General features: G+C 31.4%; 1 protein-coding gene across 2 annotated transcripts in view; it reads left to right on the top strand.

Moving 5' to 3' along the window:
• LOC145276838 (protein rolling stone-like) overlaps nt 1–18,603 on the top strand; it is a 323,933-nt gene that overhangs the window by 295,999 nt on the left and 9,331 nt on the right. For both annotated transcript variants that reach the window (XM_080128201.1, XM_080128202.1), the window contains exon 3: nt 15,900–16,016. In XM_080128201.1, coding sequence (XP_079984327.1) covers nt 15,900–16,016 — 117 coding nt within the window. The remainder of the gene's footprint in view (nt 1–15,899; nt 16,017–18,603) is intronic.

Below are 18,603 nucleotides of genomic sequence, written 5' to 3'. Positions count from 1 at the left end.
ATAGTATCTTTGCAACTTATGTCCCTAGTAGTACCTCCCTACATCAAAGTGTCAATATGCCTTGTTTGGGATGAAAATGTAATAAAAAAAAGTACAATCATATATATATTATTATATATTAGATATTTGCAGATCTACGCATGTGAGCATTTACTTTGAGATATACACATCTAACTTTACTGATATTCCAAGCTATGTGGATGATCATCGATTTAAATTACTGAGTATAGGGAGGATCATACTCATTGGTTAATTATTAAATCTACCTCACCAATGGTATAATCCGTGACCTGGCTTGTTTAGTTACTCCATTATCCTCAAGTAGCCCTGTATTTCTTCACTGAAGCGTATATGGATACTGGCTTCGAATGTAATAATATTTAACTAACTAGTATTTTACTGTTAAAAAATTAGAATATAATTTTAAACGTGTTTTAAATTAGTATAATAATAAATTTATTTAAATGTTCTGTTTCATCTATTTAAATAATATCTGAGAATTGTTTTATGGTAAGATGAAAATGGTAGGGGTATTATGATATATTTGCTTTATTTATATAAAGTTAGATATATGTGTATACGTCTAGTCATAAAATCATAAACTAAGTAATTTATTATTATGATTATTATTAGTATTAAGCTGCTAGGCATAATGAGTAGGGGTGTAGACGATTTTAAGTTTAATTTAGTTTTAACCAAAGAGAATAAAAAAAGCGTGAAAACTCTTCCTTAAAACTTTGGTAGATAATATATTTGCGTAATATTTTGTCAGAAGAATTACGCATCAATTAATAAATATTTCTGTTTGTTTAGAGCATTCTAACAAGTTTTAGAGGGGCATATATAAGCACAATCTTCCATTTAAAAAATTCAAATATTTTTTTTATTTAAATAAACTTTGATCAATACTCTACTGACTATGACACCAATTAAGCAAGGTTCATTAATTTATATATAGTATTATTTTTGTAATCTTTTAGCAATAAATGCATTACTAGTAAAATTAACTCTCTTGAAACTTTTAGAGCTTGCCGTTATGTTAGAAAATCATCTATCTATCAATCGATCTCACACACACACACACACACACACACACACACACATATATATATATATATATATATATATATATATATATATAGTTATCCACATTACAGTACTGTTTCACAGTTCATCGGTGCAGATAGACAAGCAACTACCTCAAGCCAGGATCGAAACCCAACCGCCCAAACGGCAGTCGGAGCTTCTAACAGTTGCGCTATTCGGCTGCTGCTATGCAGGCAGTGAATTAACAATGTTATGACATTTTCCAAATACCTATATATATATATATATATATATATATATATATATATATATATATATATATATATATATATATATGGGGGGTGTTGTTTATTTTATAAATTAATTTATAGATAAGATAGCTACCCATCAGTGTGGATCATCAGCGTGCTGACTACGACTGGAATCGAACCCATAATCACTGAGCCTGAAATGAAGTGCGATGAACATTACATTAAGCGGAGCCTGGCTTATTAATTTATGTTGCTTTATTTATTAAGCGATAACTATTATTTATATCAATTAACTATCCTTAGCGTTGGAGAATTTTCTCCCAAACTTTGAATTCGAAATTATATTAAATGTATTTGTTTTTTGATAAAGTAGTCCTCGTGGTGTGGTATAACTCTGTCTGAACTTATATTTACGATTTAGACGATATGTAGATTACACATAATGAAATAGAGTCCGCAAAAGCACATTTGTGTCATTATAACGTATTGTTAAGATGATACTAAAATCAGCATGAACTTTTTACATAATTCAAGACAAATGGCAAGTAATGAAACAATATCTGACTGCTTAGGTGTCGTTCAAGAGAAGGGCGGGAGAATGTTTTCCATGCAATAAATCATCAGCCAGGTTTTGTCGTCTAAATGTAGGCAAATATAGAGCATTACTCGATTTAATCGGTTGAGTGCAATCAAAAGTAAAAGGAGAAAAAGTTTCTTTACACCTCGATAATTAATAGGATGGAACGTCATACAAAATATAGAATGACATCAAGTTTTATAGCGGCTTTAAGATGTAATAAACTATGTTGTACAACTGGACTCAATTATTTACTGAAAAGAAATTTTCTTTCTTTTTAACTTTTCCATTATCATCTTTCGACTGCGTTGCTTTCATAAAAAAAAAACATAAGTCGCAAAAAATATATCGCATTTTGTTTTGCCAATGAAAATCAAAATGATATAAAATAATGAAAATCAAAACATGAAGATATGTTCACAATTACTCGCACACAAATAAATAGACATATACACACAAATAAATAGACATATGCACACAAATAAATAGACATATACACACAAATAAATAGACATATACACACAAATAAATAGACATATGCACACAAATAAATAGACATATACACAAAAATAAATAGAGATATACACACAAATAAATAGCCATATACACACAAATAAATAGAGATATACACACAAATAAATAGACATATGCACACAAATAAATAGAGATATACACACAAATAAATAGACATATGCACAAAAATAAATAGCTGCATCAAACTATGGGAGAAATGCATAACTCTGGGTGGTTCCTATGTAGAGAAAGACTAATAACTGTGCCAAGTTTCGTAGCTCTACTGCTATGGGAAGTGGGTCAGGGGCATTACTTATTGCACGCCCCTCGTAAATTAACTTATATTTTAGTATTATTATTTGTTTTAAATAACAAATACATTCTTCGGATTTGTCATCTGATTATTTACCATATGATTCCAGCGTAACCTGTTCCATATCCATTAAACCTTTGATCTTTGGAAAATTAATAATGAAGCCAATATAAAAAAAATCTTCTCGGAAAATGAGAGGAATGTTGCTAATCAAAACATTTCTTTTAATAAACCCACAGTATTAAGCGCTTTCAGATAAGATATTTATATTTAAAAGAATCTGAACTTGTATTAAAGAATCGGGGGAAGGGGAAGTAAATAGAGAGAATAACGAAGCTAAGAAATCAATTATCAATTTTGATTTTGTAATCAGATTGCACTTTATTTGATGAGGACGCTTATTGTGAACATAGTGGTGTGGATGCAGAAGTCGGTTGACGACCGTAAAATAAAAACTAAAGTTTGTGCTATTTTAGACAAATGTTCATTTGGAAACGGTACACTGCTAAGTGAGAAGTTGTATTTTATTCAGTCTACATAAGGTTCTTCTTTTTCCAAACAAAATTCTTTGTTGGACTCCGCCATGGAACAGAGAAAAAACAAAGGTCACGGGTAAAAAATGAGGCATTTTTAATATAAAATCTGTCAGCAATAAAAAATAATATCTTTAGATGTGATCAAATGGGCGGAAGTAGAATATTTATTCACGGGTCGGCGCTGTCTCTTCTTTGAACTAGTTCCAATTGAAGCGTATGGGAAAACGTACCGTTTTGTGTAATTATAAATTCAATGATAACCTTCAACATCAAGGCATTTATATAAATTCAATGATAACTTAAACATCAAGGCATGTATATAAATTCAATGATAATCTTCAACATCAAGGCATGTATATAAATTGAATGATAACTTCAACATCAAGACATGTATATAAATTCAATGATAACCTTCAACTTCAAGGCATGTATATAAATTAAATGATAATCTTCAACATCAAGGCATGTATATAAATTAAATGATAATCTTCAACATCAAGGCATGTATATAAATTCAATGATAACCTTCAACATCAAGGCATGTATATAAATTAAATGATAACCTTCAACTTCAAGGCATGTATATAAATTCAATGATAACCTTCAACATCAAGGCATGTATATAAATTCAATGATAACCTTCAACATCAAGGCATGTATATAAATTCAATGATAACCTTCAACATCAAGGCATGTATATAAATTAAATGATAACCTTCAACATCAAGGCATGTATATAAATTCAATGATAATCTTCAACTTCAAGGCATGTATATAAATTGAATGATAACCTTCAACATCAAGGCATGTATATAAATTCAATGATAATCTTCAACATCAAGGCATGTATATAAATTCAATGATAACCTTCAACATCAAGGCATGTATATAAATTAAATGATAACCTTCAACTTCAAGGCATGTATATAAATTCAATGATAATCTTCAACATCAAGACATGTATATAAATTCAATGATAATCTTCAACTTCAAGGCATGTATATAAATTGAATGATAACCTTCAACATCAAGGCATGTATATAAATTAAATGATAATCTTCAACATCAAGGCATGTATATAAATTCAATGATAATCTTCAACATCAAGGCATGTATATAAATTCAATGATAACCTTCAACATCAAGGCATGTATATAAATTCAATGATAACCTTCAATATCAAGGCATGTATATAAATTCAATGATAACCTTCAACATCAAGGCATGTATATAAATTCAATGATAACCTTCAACATCAAGGCATGTATATAAATTCAATGATAACCTTCAACATCAAGGCACGTATATAAATTCAATGATATCCTTATAATATAATATCCTTATTCATCGAATTATTTTATATGTTCGTCAGATTATTTTTAAGTTGAATTGTTTTCCATCCAATCTGCTTCGATTGCATAGGCATGCTTGGAAAAGTCATAAATTCATACTTTTCTTCAACGTGATTTGGTTTGCCTACTTAACGACAAATCGATCCCTTCTGATTTATTAAATGCGACAATGATTGGAGTGTTCATTAATGGGCCGAGAAAGTGGAGTCAAGTCACACTTTGACAGAATATTTATCACTGATCAGCCGTGGCACTCTTCACGAATCGTCACCATTGACTCTGGTTTTGCGCCATTCTGAGAAACTCAGCCATGCTAATGTCTGCGATGTCATTCACGTTGTCTGGCATTCTTGTTTTTGGTGTTCACATCCTCTTTTGTCAGGGTTAGTACCAAAGAGCAGATGTTAGGCCATCTGTTTGAGTCACACCAAAGACTAAAATACGGTACTTGAGTTCTCCCTGCGGAAACACTTTGGAAATGAGTGTCAGCAATAAGAAAAGCAATACTAAGAAAACAGTTGTGCTCTACCCGGCATCTCCGTAAAGTAACTAATAAAAATGGAATTTTCTGGCCGCCATTAACTAAGGTTTCTGGACATCTGCGTCTCATTTTGAAATAAGTTTTTCGTAAAAAATCTACTTGTGTAAACAGGAGTGTCCTAGTGCACTGCAAACTTGTGAACGATGAAACATTGAAGTACCCAAACGATTAGCGAGATTCCACATGTGTTCATTTGGGATTAGCAGCGAGACATAATACCGATCGCAAAGGATTTATATAAAAAATAAATCAAAGTTTTTGTTGCACCGTGTTATTGACAAAATAATAATATACTTAGCTACAATTAATTTTAAAGATTACTAAGCCCAGCAAAGAAGATCACTTTAATAATCACATTAGAATAAAAGAAGAAGTTTTAATTTGAAGTATATTATAGGAGTTCTCTGCCTTAATAATTAAAATATCCGAATGTGACGGAACATTCATTTAGTTTGCATATATATGTATATATCATATATATTAAAAATTGCATACATATATATATATATATATATATATATATATATATATATACTATATATTATATATTAGACATATATTATATATATATATGATATGTAATATATTATATATACTATAAATGAAAAAGACCGCAGCATAAACCTAGGAAAAGGTTTATATATTTATCAAGGGCCAACCTCAAGTTGCTAAAGATTATTACAAACCACCAGGAAGTTCAACTGCAGATCGAAATAAATGGAGAAAAATAATTACAGATGAATGTAGGAAATTTTATGAAAAGCGTTTTAAGCTTGTAGTATTGAAGCATGCCCTTCGAAAGCATGATGCCTGTCGAATTGCAACAAGAACTGAAATGCACAATCTGTGGCAGATTTCTTTTTTCTAAAGCCGATTCTGTCAACTACAGTAATAGAAAGATCATATGAATCTTACACTTTTCCCAATTCTATTAATAACGATGTAATGCCAGGAGAACTTGAACAGGACGCGCTGAATCTAATGTTCTCACCGCTAACCACTAAGAAACATATCTTTCCAAATAGAATGACTTATTTTCTGAATCTTATGAAACTGTACCGACAACAGATGGATTCTTTCTTGGATAAGCTAAAATAACTGTCTGGTATTTGTTGCAAAAAATTATCATCTGAAAGAATGTGTCTTTGATGATAAATGGGAGATATCTGAGCATCCGGCGAAAGCTTGACAAAATAGCGGAATAATGAGAAGCGAAGAAAGAAAGCAACTCCAAGATATTTGAGTAATTATGTTGTAGATTTTCCTTGTTTTTGTTTTACAAGTATCTAACGTTCTGAAGTAATGATTGCAAAGCATCATTGATATCTCTTAAATAGGATGGATAAATAGCGTGAACAAAGAGAGTAAGTATAATTCTCAGGCTCATAAGATTATGTTAAATTAATAACTCCCCCCAAAAACAAACACACACACACACGTATATATTGCGTATCAAATTATTACATTTTTCTTACTATTTAAGAAACGAGTAAATAAAAATCCATGAAACTTTCAGAAAATGCTTACAATACTATTCAGCTACTTCAGTCAAAAAATAAAAGTATTTAAAACAGTATTAGCGAAACTATGGCAGAAGATAGGAATATCTGTTGCTTTCAGTGTGTCAAGTTATTAAAGAGGTTGAGAAAAAAAAACAATATACTCATAACTTGTTTATTGAAACAATTTTCAAACATTAAATGAACTAGGAAAAATGCTTAGAACACAATAACTACATAGCATTTTCTACTTTGACACAATTAGTTGGAGATATGCGATCTTTTTTATGAATGACTTGTGAAAGACATTGTGAATTCATGAAAGATGTTGGTCCATAAAATTAGTCAAATTTGTGATTTCCTCAACAGTTATTCCTCGCGATACTTCCTGGAGAGCATCTCACAACTCATCTTTGCTCTTAAATTGGCGTCCACTTACAAAGAGGCGTCGCTTTAAAAGTTCTCAATTGGGTTAAAATCTGGCGAATTGGCAGGCCACTCTATCTTCCGTAGGCCAGAGAACCCCAGTTGCTGCAAATACTCTTTGCTTTTGTTTGCTGCATGCAAAAGAAGCATTATCCTGCATAAAAATAATAGCTCTTCTGAACGTCAACCTTTGCTTCTTCAGCCATGGTTCAAGGTGCTCTTTCAGAAAAGTTATGTAAGCATTTGACGTAATTTTTACGCCTTCATGTGCTAACTAAAGTATCTCCAATAATGCCAGCCCGAATCATTATCCCACTACCACCTTGTTGGTGCCTTAAACGCGGATGAAGATGTCGTACATCTAGGACCCATTCCTTGCTCCAGTTATCTGGCCATCAAGAGTGACACGCACTTCATCCGTAAACAAAACTTTGGAAAAATCCGTTTCCATGTTGTCCTCTACCCATTTCAATTGGTTTTGTATGTGATGTTTCTTTAATGGAGGCTTTGTCACAGGCTTAACAGACTTTGCCACTTCTTTCAGAAGGCGAAATCGAGTACGTTTTGAGACATTCTTCAATCCGGCTTGGTCAAAGACTTCTCGACTTGTCTGCCCAGGATTCTTAACAACTTCACGTTTAATTTGGAATAGATAACGGCGCGAAACAACTCTAGATTTATCTTTATCAGCTCTCTTACGTACCTTTGTAGGGTCCTTGACATAGTTCTTCAGGGTTTGATGGTACCTTCCTATCATTTTTGATATTTCGATGGTAGTCTTACCTTTTGCTAGCTGTTTTGTAAAGTATGCCTTTCAGAACTAATCAAACCACCTTTACGACCCATTTTATTGATGAAACAAACTGCCTTGTTAATAATTTGACACACCTTAAATACTGCAAATTCAGCAATTACGATGGCAAGTTGTTTACACTGCGCAGAACATTACGAAAATTTCACAGTACGCACAGCTCAGCATTGCCAACGTTTCCGAAACTTTTGATGCGAAACTACGGATAAGTTTCTGAAACTGGTAGAAAAATGTTATCTCGTTAATAATTTGACACGCAGTATATATATATATATATATATATATATATATATCATTATTTTTTACTATAATAATTAAATACCTACAGACACTAGTGTTTCATCCTTTCGGGAATCTTCAGTGCAGGGTGTCACGATTAATACCAGTCGAACGATTCGAACCCCGCATCACGAGACATCTTTGGCTCGATTAGCGAAGACCTAATTCCATTCGGCTACCATTAACCGCGTTAAATAATCTCGAATTTTAAACATTTTAATTTTTTTTTAAATGTTCATTTACGGCAGTCAGAGAGTGATCTAATCGTTATACGATGATCTATCTATCCATCTATCTATCTATCTATCTATCTATCTATATATATATATATATATATATATATATATATATATATATATATATATATACTAAAACTAGTCTTATTAACGTTTGTTTCCATAAAACTTAGACACCCGGATTATTTTATAGAGTAACTATCACTATTGCTTTCGTAACTTGATGTTGAAATGGTATTATTTGTTTATTTAAATTAGCGAGAATCCAAGAGATATATTACCCAAAAAATATGGGCCATAATTTGCGAAAGTAAACTTGTAATGAATCTCTCCCTTCTTTATGATCGTTTTTATAACTCGTATTTATCCAAACTGACGTTCTTTTGAAGTTGGTTGCTTTCTTCTTGGCCACAGTAAACACCCTTCCATTTCACATGTCGCCATTCCTCTTGGAACTGAAGCGGAAACAAAAACATAAGAAAAAAATAAACTTATGAAATTCCAGAGTGTCCACAATTTAAGAATGCATGACTTTACGTTTGTGTAGATGTTTTATTTCATGGGCTGAGTTTTGTTTTCATTTTTGTAGACATGAAGATTGGAAGGTGAAATGGAAAGCACGACTGGATAAATTATTGTACAAATGCGTAAACACAGATGAGTGTATTCTACCGGTAACCAAAACAACATGGAAAGGAAGAAAAGTATTTGAAACTCCGATTGGATAATTTGTCTGAATAAATATTTAGTTCTTTTTTTATTTTTATAAAAGTAATCACTATTGAAAACATTTGTCCATTTGAACACAAGCATGGAATATATATATATATATATATATATATATATATATATGCTTGTGTGTTTTATTTATTATAATGGGATATATATATATATATATATATACATACATATACGTGTGTGTTTTATTTTTTATTGTATTAATCTTAAAGAATATGAAGCGGTATTGCTCCGATTTTGTAAGTTTATTTCTTTCGCATAAGCACACACACGTCTGTTTCATAGATATGATTAGAAAAAAATCTCTATATATATATATAAAAGCGAAAATGTATGTGTGTTTGTGTATATGTATGTATGTTTGTGTGTCTGCTAAAAACTTTCGACCGACGGAACAAAAATTCACAAACTTTGTCTCATATGAAAGCCCCACCTTCCGGACGACAAATATCGAAAAATTGACCCAAAGAGACCATCAGAAGTGCGTCAACTGATCGATTTTCTGCAGGGGGTGAGGCCCCAAAAAGTGACATTTTAATGTTAAACTTTACATATTTTTAAATCGATTTATAACTGCCCCCAAAAATACGGTCGCCAATTCTTCTACATAAAGTATACACGCGCCCGTTTATTTTGGGTCAACTTGTATTTAAAACCCGCTGACTCATGTCACGTGATCTTGACGTCAGCAAGCTCTAATGGCGGTCTGAATTTACAATTTAAAAATGTTGTTATCGGTAAAAAAAAAGTAATTAAAGCTAAACTATGAACTTCTACGCTATGGCAACGTTACCAAAGTTATTAGCACATTCAAAATAGTTAGATACGATAGTCAAACGAAAAATAAAGCCAAGCCAAACATGTAAAGTAAAAAAAAAATACGCTTACAAAAAATATTAACGATCGAAGTTTTTTTTTAAAAATAAAAACAGCCAGACGCCATTTTCCAGTCTTTAGAGTAAGGCAGACGAAGTGTGTGTGTGTGTGTGAGAGAGAGAGAGAGAGAGAGAGAGAGAGAGAGAGTGAGAGAGAGTGTGAGAGTGAGAGTGAGAGAGAGAGTGAGAGAGAGACGCAAACAGAAAGAGAGAGATAAATAGAGAGAGATGTCTAGACAGAAAACGGGAAAAACGTTAACTTTTTCACCCCGAAATCGACAATTTTCGACAGGGGGGAGGGTCAACAACGCATGCGTCAGATGACGTCATGACGTCGTGACCTAATTTACTTTAAATAGTTGATAAACTAAACAAACTTTAAAGACGTCGCTTTAGCTCAGGTAGTTAAGGCCTTGGTTCATTATCTAAACGTTTTGGGTTCGAATCGTGGTGTGAGATGTTTTTTTTCGATTTTTTTAAATTTAAATATTGAACCCTGTATTATTTAAGCCATTTTTCACGTAACGTTCGTTCATTTTTTTCTGTTTTAATCGTTCGTTTGCCTTACGTTATTTTTATTTTGTGTTTACCCCCCCCCCCGCTTAATTAAAACGTTGTTTTCTTTTCTTACTTCGCTTATAACAATGCTTACATCGTCATCGTCGTCGTCGTAACGCTCGACGACTTTCAAACATCTTTCACTTCTGGCTGGCCGATTTTATTTTCAAACTTCGCCTCAGGGGTTCGGCTTCGATCCTCCCCCCTCCCCCAGCTTCTTTTTTATTTAGCACCACACACCCCTACAAACAACCGGGCAACACCGGGTACCCCTCGCTAGTATATAAATAAAAAGTATTAAAAGTAAGTAAGTGGTTAGATTTAAATGTTTCATGATAATTAAAATTACCTAAAGTTACTGTTACTCAAGTGTATATATATATATTTATTTATTTATATATATATATATATTTATATAGCTATATATATTATATATATATTATATTATATATTATTTATTATATTATATATATCATATTATATATATCATATTATATATTATATATTATGAGGTTATTTGCTTCCCTAGGAGGGTGACTGTGATCCGGGGTCGTTGCTGGTGTGTGTGTGTCTGGGGAGAGGGGGAAGAACCAGCTCTTCTGAGGTGGGGGTGATTTCATTCTATTTTGATATTTTTTTTGGATTCTTAGATTTTGGTGTTGTGATTTTTCGTTTCGGTCTTGGACTGTTCGGGTATTCTTTGTGTTGTGTTTGTTTGGATGGAGGGGTGTATTTGGAAGTATGTATGAGGGACTTTTTGGTGTTTCTATTTATTTGTCTCCACAACATATTTTGAAAATAATTTCTGAAGAGGACGCTTCACAGAACATCTAAAACGCGTTAAAAACGATTTCAATGATTTAAAAACATCATTTCAATGATCTAAACATAATTCTCAATGAAAAACCAAGATACGGAATAATAAAATAATGTTAAAAAACAGACATTGTTGGTGACTACCCCCTTATATATATATATATATATATATATATATACTGTAAGGTAGTCCTGGCGTTGTTCATTCAATAAGATACGATTAAATCTGATAGTTTAATCTATCCAGATTACGTATTTATTATTATAATCTATATATATATATAACGGGCAAAAATCTGCTTAAATGTATGTATGTATGTATGTATGTATTATGTATGTAGGTTTGTATGTCACGCAAAAACTTACGATAGCGGCGACTAATTTTCACGAGATCCATATCATTTTGAAGTTCCACACTTCGGGCGACAGATATCGAAAAATTGGCCAAAACATTAATTCCTTAACTGGGCAATTTCCTACTGGAATGATAAGAAAAAAAAAACAGTTCCTTCATAACAATGAAGCAAAACACGCATGCGTAAAAAAAACTTTCTTTCTTGAATTAGTTTGAATATTAAAAAACAGACATGATTCCGCTCAAGCGGTCAGAGACCAGTCGGTATAGTAGCAGCATCGTTATGTTAAGATTGTACGTTCGAGCTTAAATATCGGATATACTTTTTTTCGATTTTTAAAGTTTTAATGTTGAAATAGGTTTATTTAGGCCATTTTTCGTTCGTTTTTTTTCCATCACGTTCGCTGTTTTTTTTGTTTTTGTTTTTCCGATTTTTTGTACGAAGTTTTGGCATCGTTCCTTATTTTGTATCATGTTTGCTGTTTTTTTTTAAATAATATTTAAGCTGACTTATTACGTTCGCTTATCCTTTTATTAACCACTTTGTTTCGATTTACTCCCCACACACCTCCAAACATCCGAAAAACGCCGTATATATATATATATATATATATATATATATATATATATATATATATATATATATATATATATATATATATTTACAACAGTGCACAAGTAATGAAAAGTAGTCGACAAAGATGACACTTGTTAAAGAGAAAAAATTTTCTCCTTTAACATTATGTTTATGCTTTTTCATAAAACGATATTTGAATGTGTTCATTTTTTTAATATCGCAAAAATAACAAACGAATTATTAATATTTATGTGCAATACATCTTTCTCTTCCGTTCTGGTTTACATCTTTAGATGATAGCACTGCAGTTATATTTTTAAAACTTTTAAAATCACTACCATATATTGGGTACGATATAATTACTAATACAGGATTGCCTCTATAATAATAATAAATACGAAATCCGCTTCATATATGGGTGTTCCTGAGTAAAACTTTGATGGAGGAGTCTGCGTGAGGCCCTACGTTCGATTTTGCATTTTCCGATCTTATTCCCGACCATCGGTCGAATGCCGTCGTAGGTCGAGAGGCAATCGCAGCTTTTTTGCGAATGCCGAAATGCTCTCCGAGTGTTACCTCCACAGCATAGGGGACGGGGCACTATATCGGGAATTAATGGCGGGGCGCGGCTGGGTTTGTCAGAGTAGGAGACGCGTTCTCAATGTAATTGGGCCCCAGGCCGAGTTTACCTTAATAATACCTAGTTTTCTCTTTCCTGGCGATTGCTTCAAAACGCGATATGCCATAATATGTCATAATAAATATGAAATGATGACATTATGTGGTGTATTTCCTCATGTGTTACAATAGTTTCATAGTTGGACTAATTTAAAAATCATATCTTCTAAAAATGATGTTCTCATTTTCATATTTTGTTGCGTTGATTTTGCAAAAATGTTATATGCATCCTCGATTATGAACACTGATAATCATGAAGCATAATTAATAGAGTCAATTAATATTGACTTTAATTTTATTGCTACATGAACATTACCGGAATCTTAATATACTATAATTTTGGGTCAAAAATATTAATTAGATGTATAATGTTTTTTGTGTTTTTTTAATATACTTATTTACTAATTAAACAAAAAACCACAAAAAAAAACAATATATATGCCGATCCCCATTTGAGGGTACCAAATTGGTAAAATGGAAAATTATTCCCAACTCGCATTTAGGTAAAAAAAAAAATCGCTATCGTATAAATAATTGAATTTCATTCAAAAGTATTGCAAACAAAAACAAATAAACAAGATCTAAATTATATATATATATATATATATATATATATATATACATAGTTCATCATCAGCAATATATACACATATATATATATGTATATATATATAAGATTTGTTTAATCCGGGCACTTAAAACTTATTCATGTAGCACTGAATTCGTTATTACTGATACTATGCGAGCGCATACAATGTTGAAACTCAATGATACACATTCAAAATCGTAATGTAAATCAAATTATGAATTGTTCATATTTCTAAGAATGTACTTTGCAATGAAATGACACATTTGCCCTTCCGAGTAGGTCCTGCGTTTATCTAACAAAATAGCTTCTATTTGAAATTATCATTTTGGTGTTTAATCAAAATTGGCACACTCAAGGCGACGTAACATTAGATTTGGTTATCCAAATGACATTTGCCTTGCTAATCTTGACCGGCGTCATTTCTTCGGACCAATCAATCATCGGTCCGTTGCCTGGCCAAGCTAGATGATGTCAAACAATTAGAAATTGTTGGTTTTGTGTGCGGATCAATAATAGAATTAGGTGGAGTCTTAAAGTGTCATTGTTAACAGAATACACACATATATTTCACATTGTTAACAGAATGCACACATATATTTCACATTGTTAACAGAATACACACATATATTTCACATTGTTAACAGAATACACACATATATTTCACATTGTTAACAGAATACACACATATATTTCACATTGTTAACAGAATACACAAATATATTTCACTTTTTGTTTGTATGACACTATTCGACTAATCATTGAAGAATCGTTGCATTATCATCGCATCTGCTGGCGTTTTGACATAATTTCCCATTTATTCCTATTGGTAAAATAATAAAATGAAATTCGTTAACTTTTATGGAAGTTAAATAAGAATCTTTCAAATGCATCTATTCGACATGCGCCATTTCAAACAGATCGACGAAAATCTCTTTTCAAACTGGATAAAAACTGGTATCATGACAAAATTTGTGTGTGAAGCATCAACATGAAACCAATTTCATTTCAGCTGATGTTAATCAGTTGATTTTCATCAACTAAAAGTGAAATGAATATGGCAAACATTATTTAATTTGGCTTTTTTTTTTCTTTACGGCATATCAATCGTTTAGCAGCCGAATATTTTAGGGTTATTTGCATTATTCTGACTACCTCTACTTTCACCATATTTACTTTTTCAAAACAATGATTTAGCTGGTGTAAACCTAGAATTTTTTCTTCTAACTTGGGAATGTTTATGTCGATTTCAGCGACTCCTACGGAATTTCAAGCTGAGCTATATATTTTTATTGAGGGTACATTGTTATCGTCGCGTCAATCATTTCCGGATAGACGTGTTAATTATTGATGTTATTCTCAGTCACTATGATTTTTAATACCACACCCTAACCCTAACCCTAACCCATAAAACTTTTACTGATAACTGAAAATTAATCACAAAATACAAATAGCAACTCGAATTGACTAAAAATACTATTTTACTAAAAAGTTTTGTTTCCATTCTTTAGTTTAATTCCTACTTTAAAAGCATATGTTTATACTAAACGTAAATAATTTTCATTTGCGTATTGCATAAATAAAAAGTCTGCAAATATTTTAGCAGTAGAGGGAATTTTCACACTTACTACAAGTCAGGGTGAGAATTGCCTAATTACATTTAAGAGGTGATTCCACACTCTTGTAAAATTCCAATATATTGACTTCACCATAGATTTGTGCTAATCTACAGAATCCAGGACCACTGTTTGCGGGAACGGGAGAATAATAATAATAATAATAATAATAATAATAATAATAATAATAATAATAATAATAATAATAATAATAATAATAATAATAATAATAAACACTAATAATTATAATAAACTCCAAACGTGTCAGAACAATTTCTCATATATATATATATATATATATATATATATATATATATATATATATATATGTATGTGTGTGTGTGTGTGTGTGTGTGTGTGTGTGTGTGTGTGTATGTATAAAGCAAGGAAAACTCAAGTTTCTTAACAAATTAAATTCAAAAGACTTAAAACTAAAAAGATTCATAGATGTGGCATTTGTTTGCCAAACTACCGAGCACCTGATTATAGGGATCACGACTTTACTAAATATATAAGATAGCCTAGTGAAGTAGTATAAATAATAAAGAATGTAATTTGGAAGATTAGAGTTACCAGGTGATATACATATATATTTATATATATATGATTTATATGAATTAATAAGAAAATAATCGAATCAATATACTTTATACACACAAACGATACACAGGTTGTTTTAACATAAAATATCTAACGTTATGCCTTTTTTTTCATTTAAGAAAAACGTCCAACAGAACTGACAACTGGCATCAAGATACAATGGATACTATTCAATATCACTTCGAATGGCGGAATAATTGTCGCCATTTTATTTTGGCTTGTTCTTTATCATCCGGGTAAGTAAAAGATTTCATTGCGCAAACTAATCAGATCTGTACGTTATAAGGCTGCATTTAATTTAGTTGGATTATTCGAACAACTATTTTCATGTTGAATGTTATTCTCATAACGGTTGGTGTTGCATCTAGTTGAGTTTGGGGATCTTTTTGTTGGACTCGATCGAGCGAAACGTTGTGAGAAATTAGAATAGTAGTCAGAGTTATCCAAATAATACATATCATAAATCATCATCTAAAAAGTTCAAAACATAAGGATGGATTTATTAGTTTGTTTGCGTTTTTACACAGACTTAACAAGACCAAAGTCCACTCAAGGACATAAGTTAATAAATGATGATAATTAATGGTGGAAATTGAATTTATTTACGAGACTGGCTAAATAAGAACTTTTTATAGTAGACTTGAATACGATCATGTTATATTTAGCGTGGAAGCAGCCAAGTGGTAATGTGTTCCACAGACGGTCAATTCTAGGAAAGACATTTCGTTTAGTTTTATGTACAGACAGAAAGTAAGGAAAATTTAAATTCGTATGATTTACGGCATCGCAACGGTTTTACATTTATAAAGTTTTGCAGTTCCGAGAGTTCTTAAGCACACAAAAAGCATTGAAGTTTTTATTAGAGAAAATTTATTCAATGATTTTCTTTGATTTTTGTCTTCAAAACACAACATACAATTTTAAGTGTCATCTTCAAGACTGGTGCGTCCCGTTTTTGAATCTTGCAACCCACTTTCGAACAGTTGATTCTCCTATGGCATTCTCATCGTAAACTTCACAAATCGCTTTGAAAGTTTTAGTAGTTTTTCTTCATTTAAAGAAAAAAAGCATAATTACCCGAACATGAAATGTGTCTCAATGCAATTCATTGTAATCATGGGTATCTAAAAGTAAATGCGAAATATTTTGTCAGCAATTGAAAAATAAATTGCGAACTTTAGAGTGAAAAACTAACGCAAATGTTATATGAAACTTTAACGTAACAGACCAACTAAAATATGAAAGACATACAATATTTAAGTCAGACTGACTGACACATTTTCTTGTAGTATGTGTATAAGAAGATGCGGTCATTTAATGGAATTTGAAACTTAACTGTAACAGACCAACCGATAGGTAATTATATTAAAGACATATGAGGAAGAGAGGAAGACATGATAACATGAAGATGTTGATGCAGAGATGAAGAAAAGGAAGCAACTTCCGTCTGCTGATTAGGTTTGTGTATTGTTAATATACAAGCAATTTCATCGAATCCATCTTAACGAACAACCATTGACGCATCTGCCTCGCCCGTTTTATTTTTCTTCACTAGCTATTGCTGATTGTCACATTTCTAAACTGTGACCTTGTAAATCCCATGACTTGTTTGACACACATGCATTCAAGAATCAAATAATTACTTTTATTGTTTGGGTAATTCATTCAATTTTACTCTTTTGATCTCCATTTACATTCATTAAAACGCCTTTTTCCCATGCTTCGTAATTGTTAAGAGATGGCAAAAACTAATATTTATAATGGAAATTTGGTTTCCTGTCCTCCATTCGAACAGAAATAAATATGTAATGATATTTACAGAAACAAAAGAAATAAGTCACATATACACGCGCACACATTTATTTAAAACGGTTTTTAGTCATTTATAAATGGAAAGCAAAACCACAATATAATTGTATTCAATATTAATAACATAATGCAAGCATAAAGACACTTTATATCGGTTATTTATAAAGAACGATATAAAAAAATAACTGTACTACTAACATCGGTTGAATTATGATAATACAGCAATTTTTAAGATTTACTTTTTCTTTTACTGGATATATATATATATATATATATATATATATATATATATATATATATATATATATATATAATATTTTGTGTCATTTAGTGTTAGTTCTCAGGAATCAAGAGGACTATTTACTTGATTAAGAGTTGATCTCTACATAAAATTAATAGATACGTTCAATTAAAGTTCTCCTTTCCATCTAAGCTAGCAATGTTAGTAATGGATTGAAGAACATTCATTTTCTTCTTCTCGATTGATCTATTAACTATATTATAGTATATCTTTCTTATGGTCTTTTATCGGATTCCATGACAAAAATTCATCTAACCAACTTAGTGATTTTACGAGAGGCAACATTATTTGCAAAAGCGTAACCATTCGTCCTATGAGACAGGATGACGCCATGCAGAGAGGATATTACTTGCATTTTGAATACATTATGTTATTCTGAATATTTGATCAGTATTTAGTTATAGAGAAACGTATCCTCATATAAGGTTGTTATGACAAACTCTTATAGAGATAGACTTTAGACACCGGAGAATGATGTTTAGTCGGTATTGAAATTCTCTCGAATAGACATTCTCATGTGTACGTATGTGTGTGGATTACCTGAAACATTTATGAAATAAAGGAGCTAGAAACACTAATTAACATAACTAGAAAATGTAATTCGGATATAGGAATGCAAATCCGAATACAAAACTATGTATTACATATAAGAAAAGAATGAAAAAGCAAAATAATTAATGTTAACGAACGCCAGGGTTACAACTTCTCAGGCA

This window comes from Euprymna scolopes, chromosome 5 (assembly GCF_053919585.1).
Source record: "Euprymna scolopes isolate OS-2025 chromosome 5, ASM5391958v1, whole genome shotgun sequence".
Lineage (NCBI taxonomy): Eukaryota > Metazoa > Mollusca > Cephalopoda > Sepiida > Sepiolidae > Euprymna > Euprymna scolopes.
Note: the sequence above shows the minus strand (reverse complement) of the source record. Positions and strands in the feature narration are given on the sequence as shown.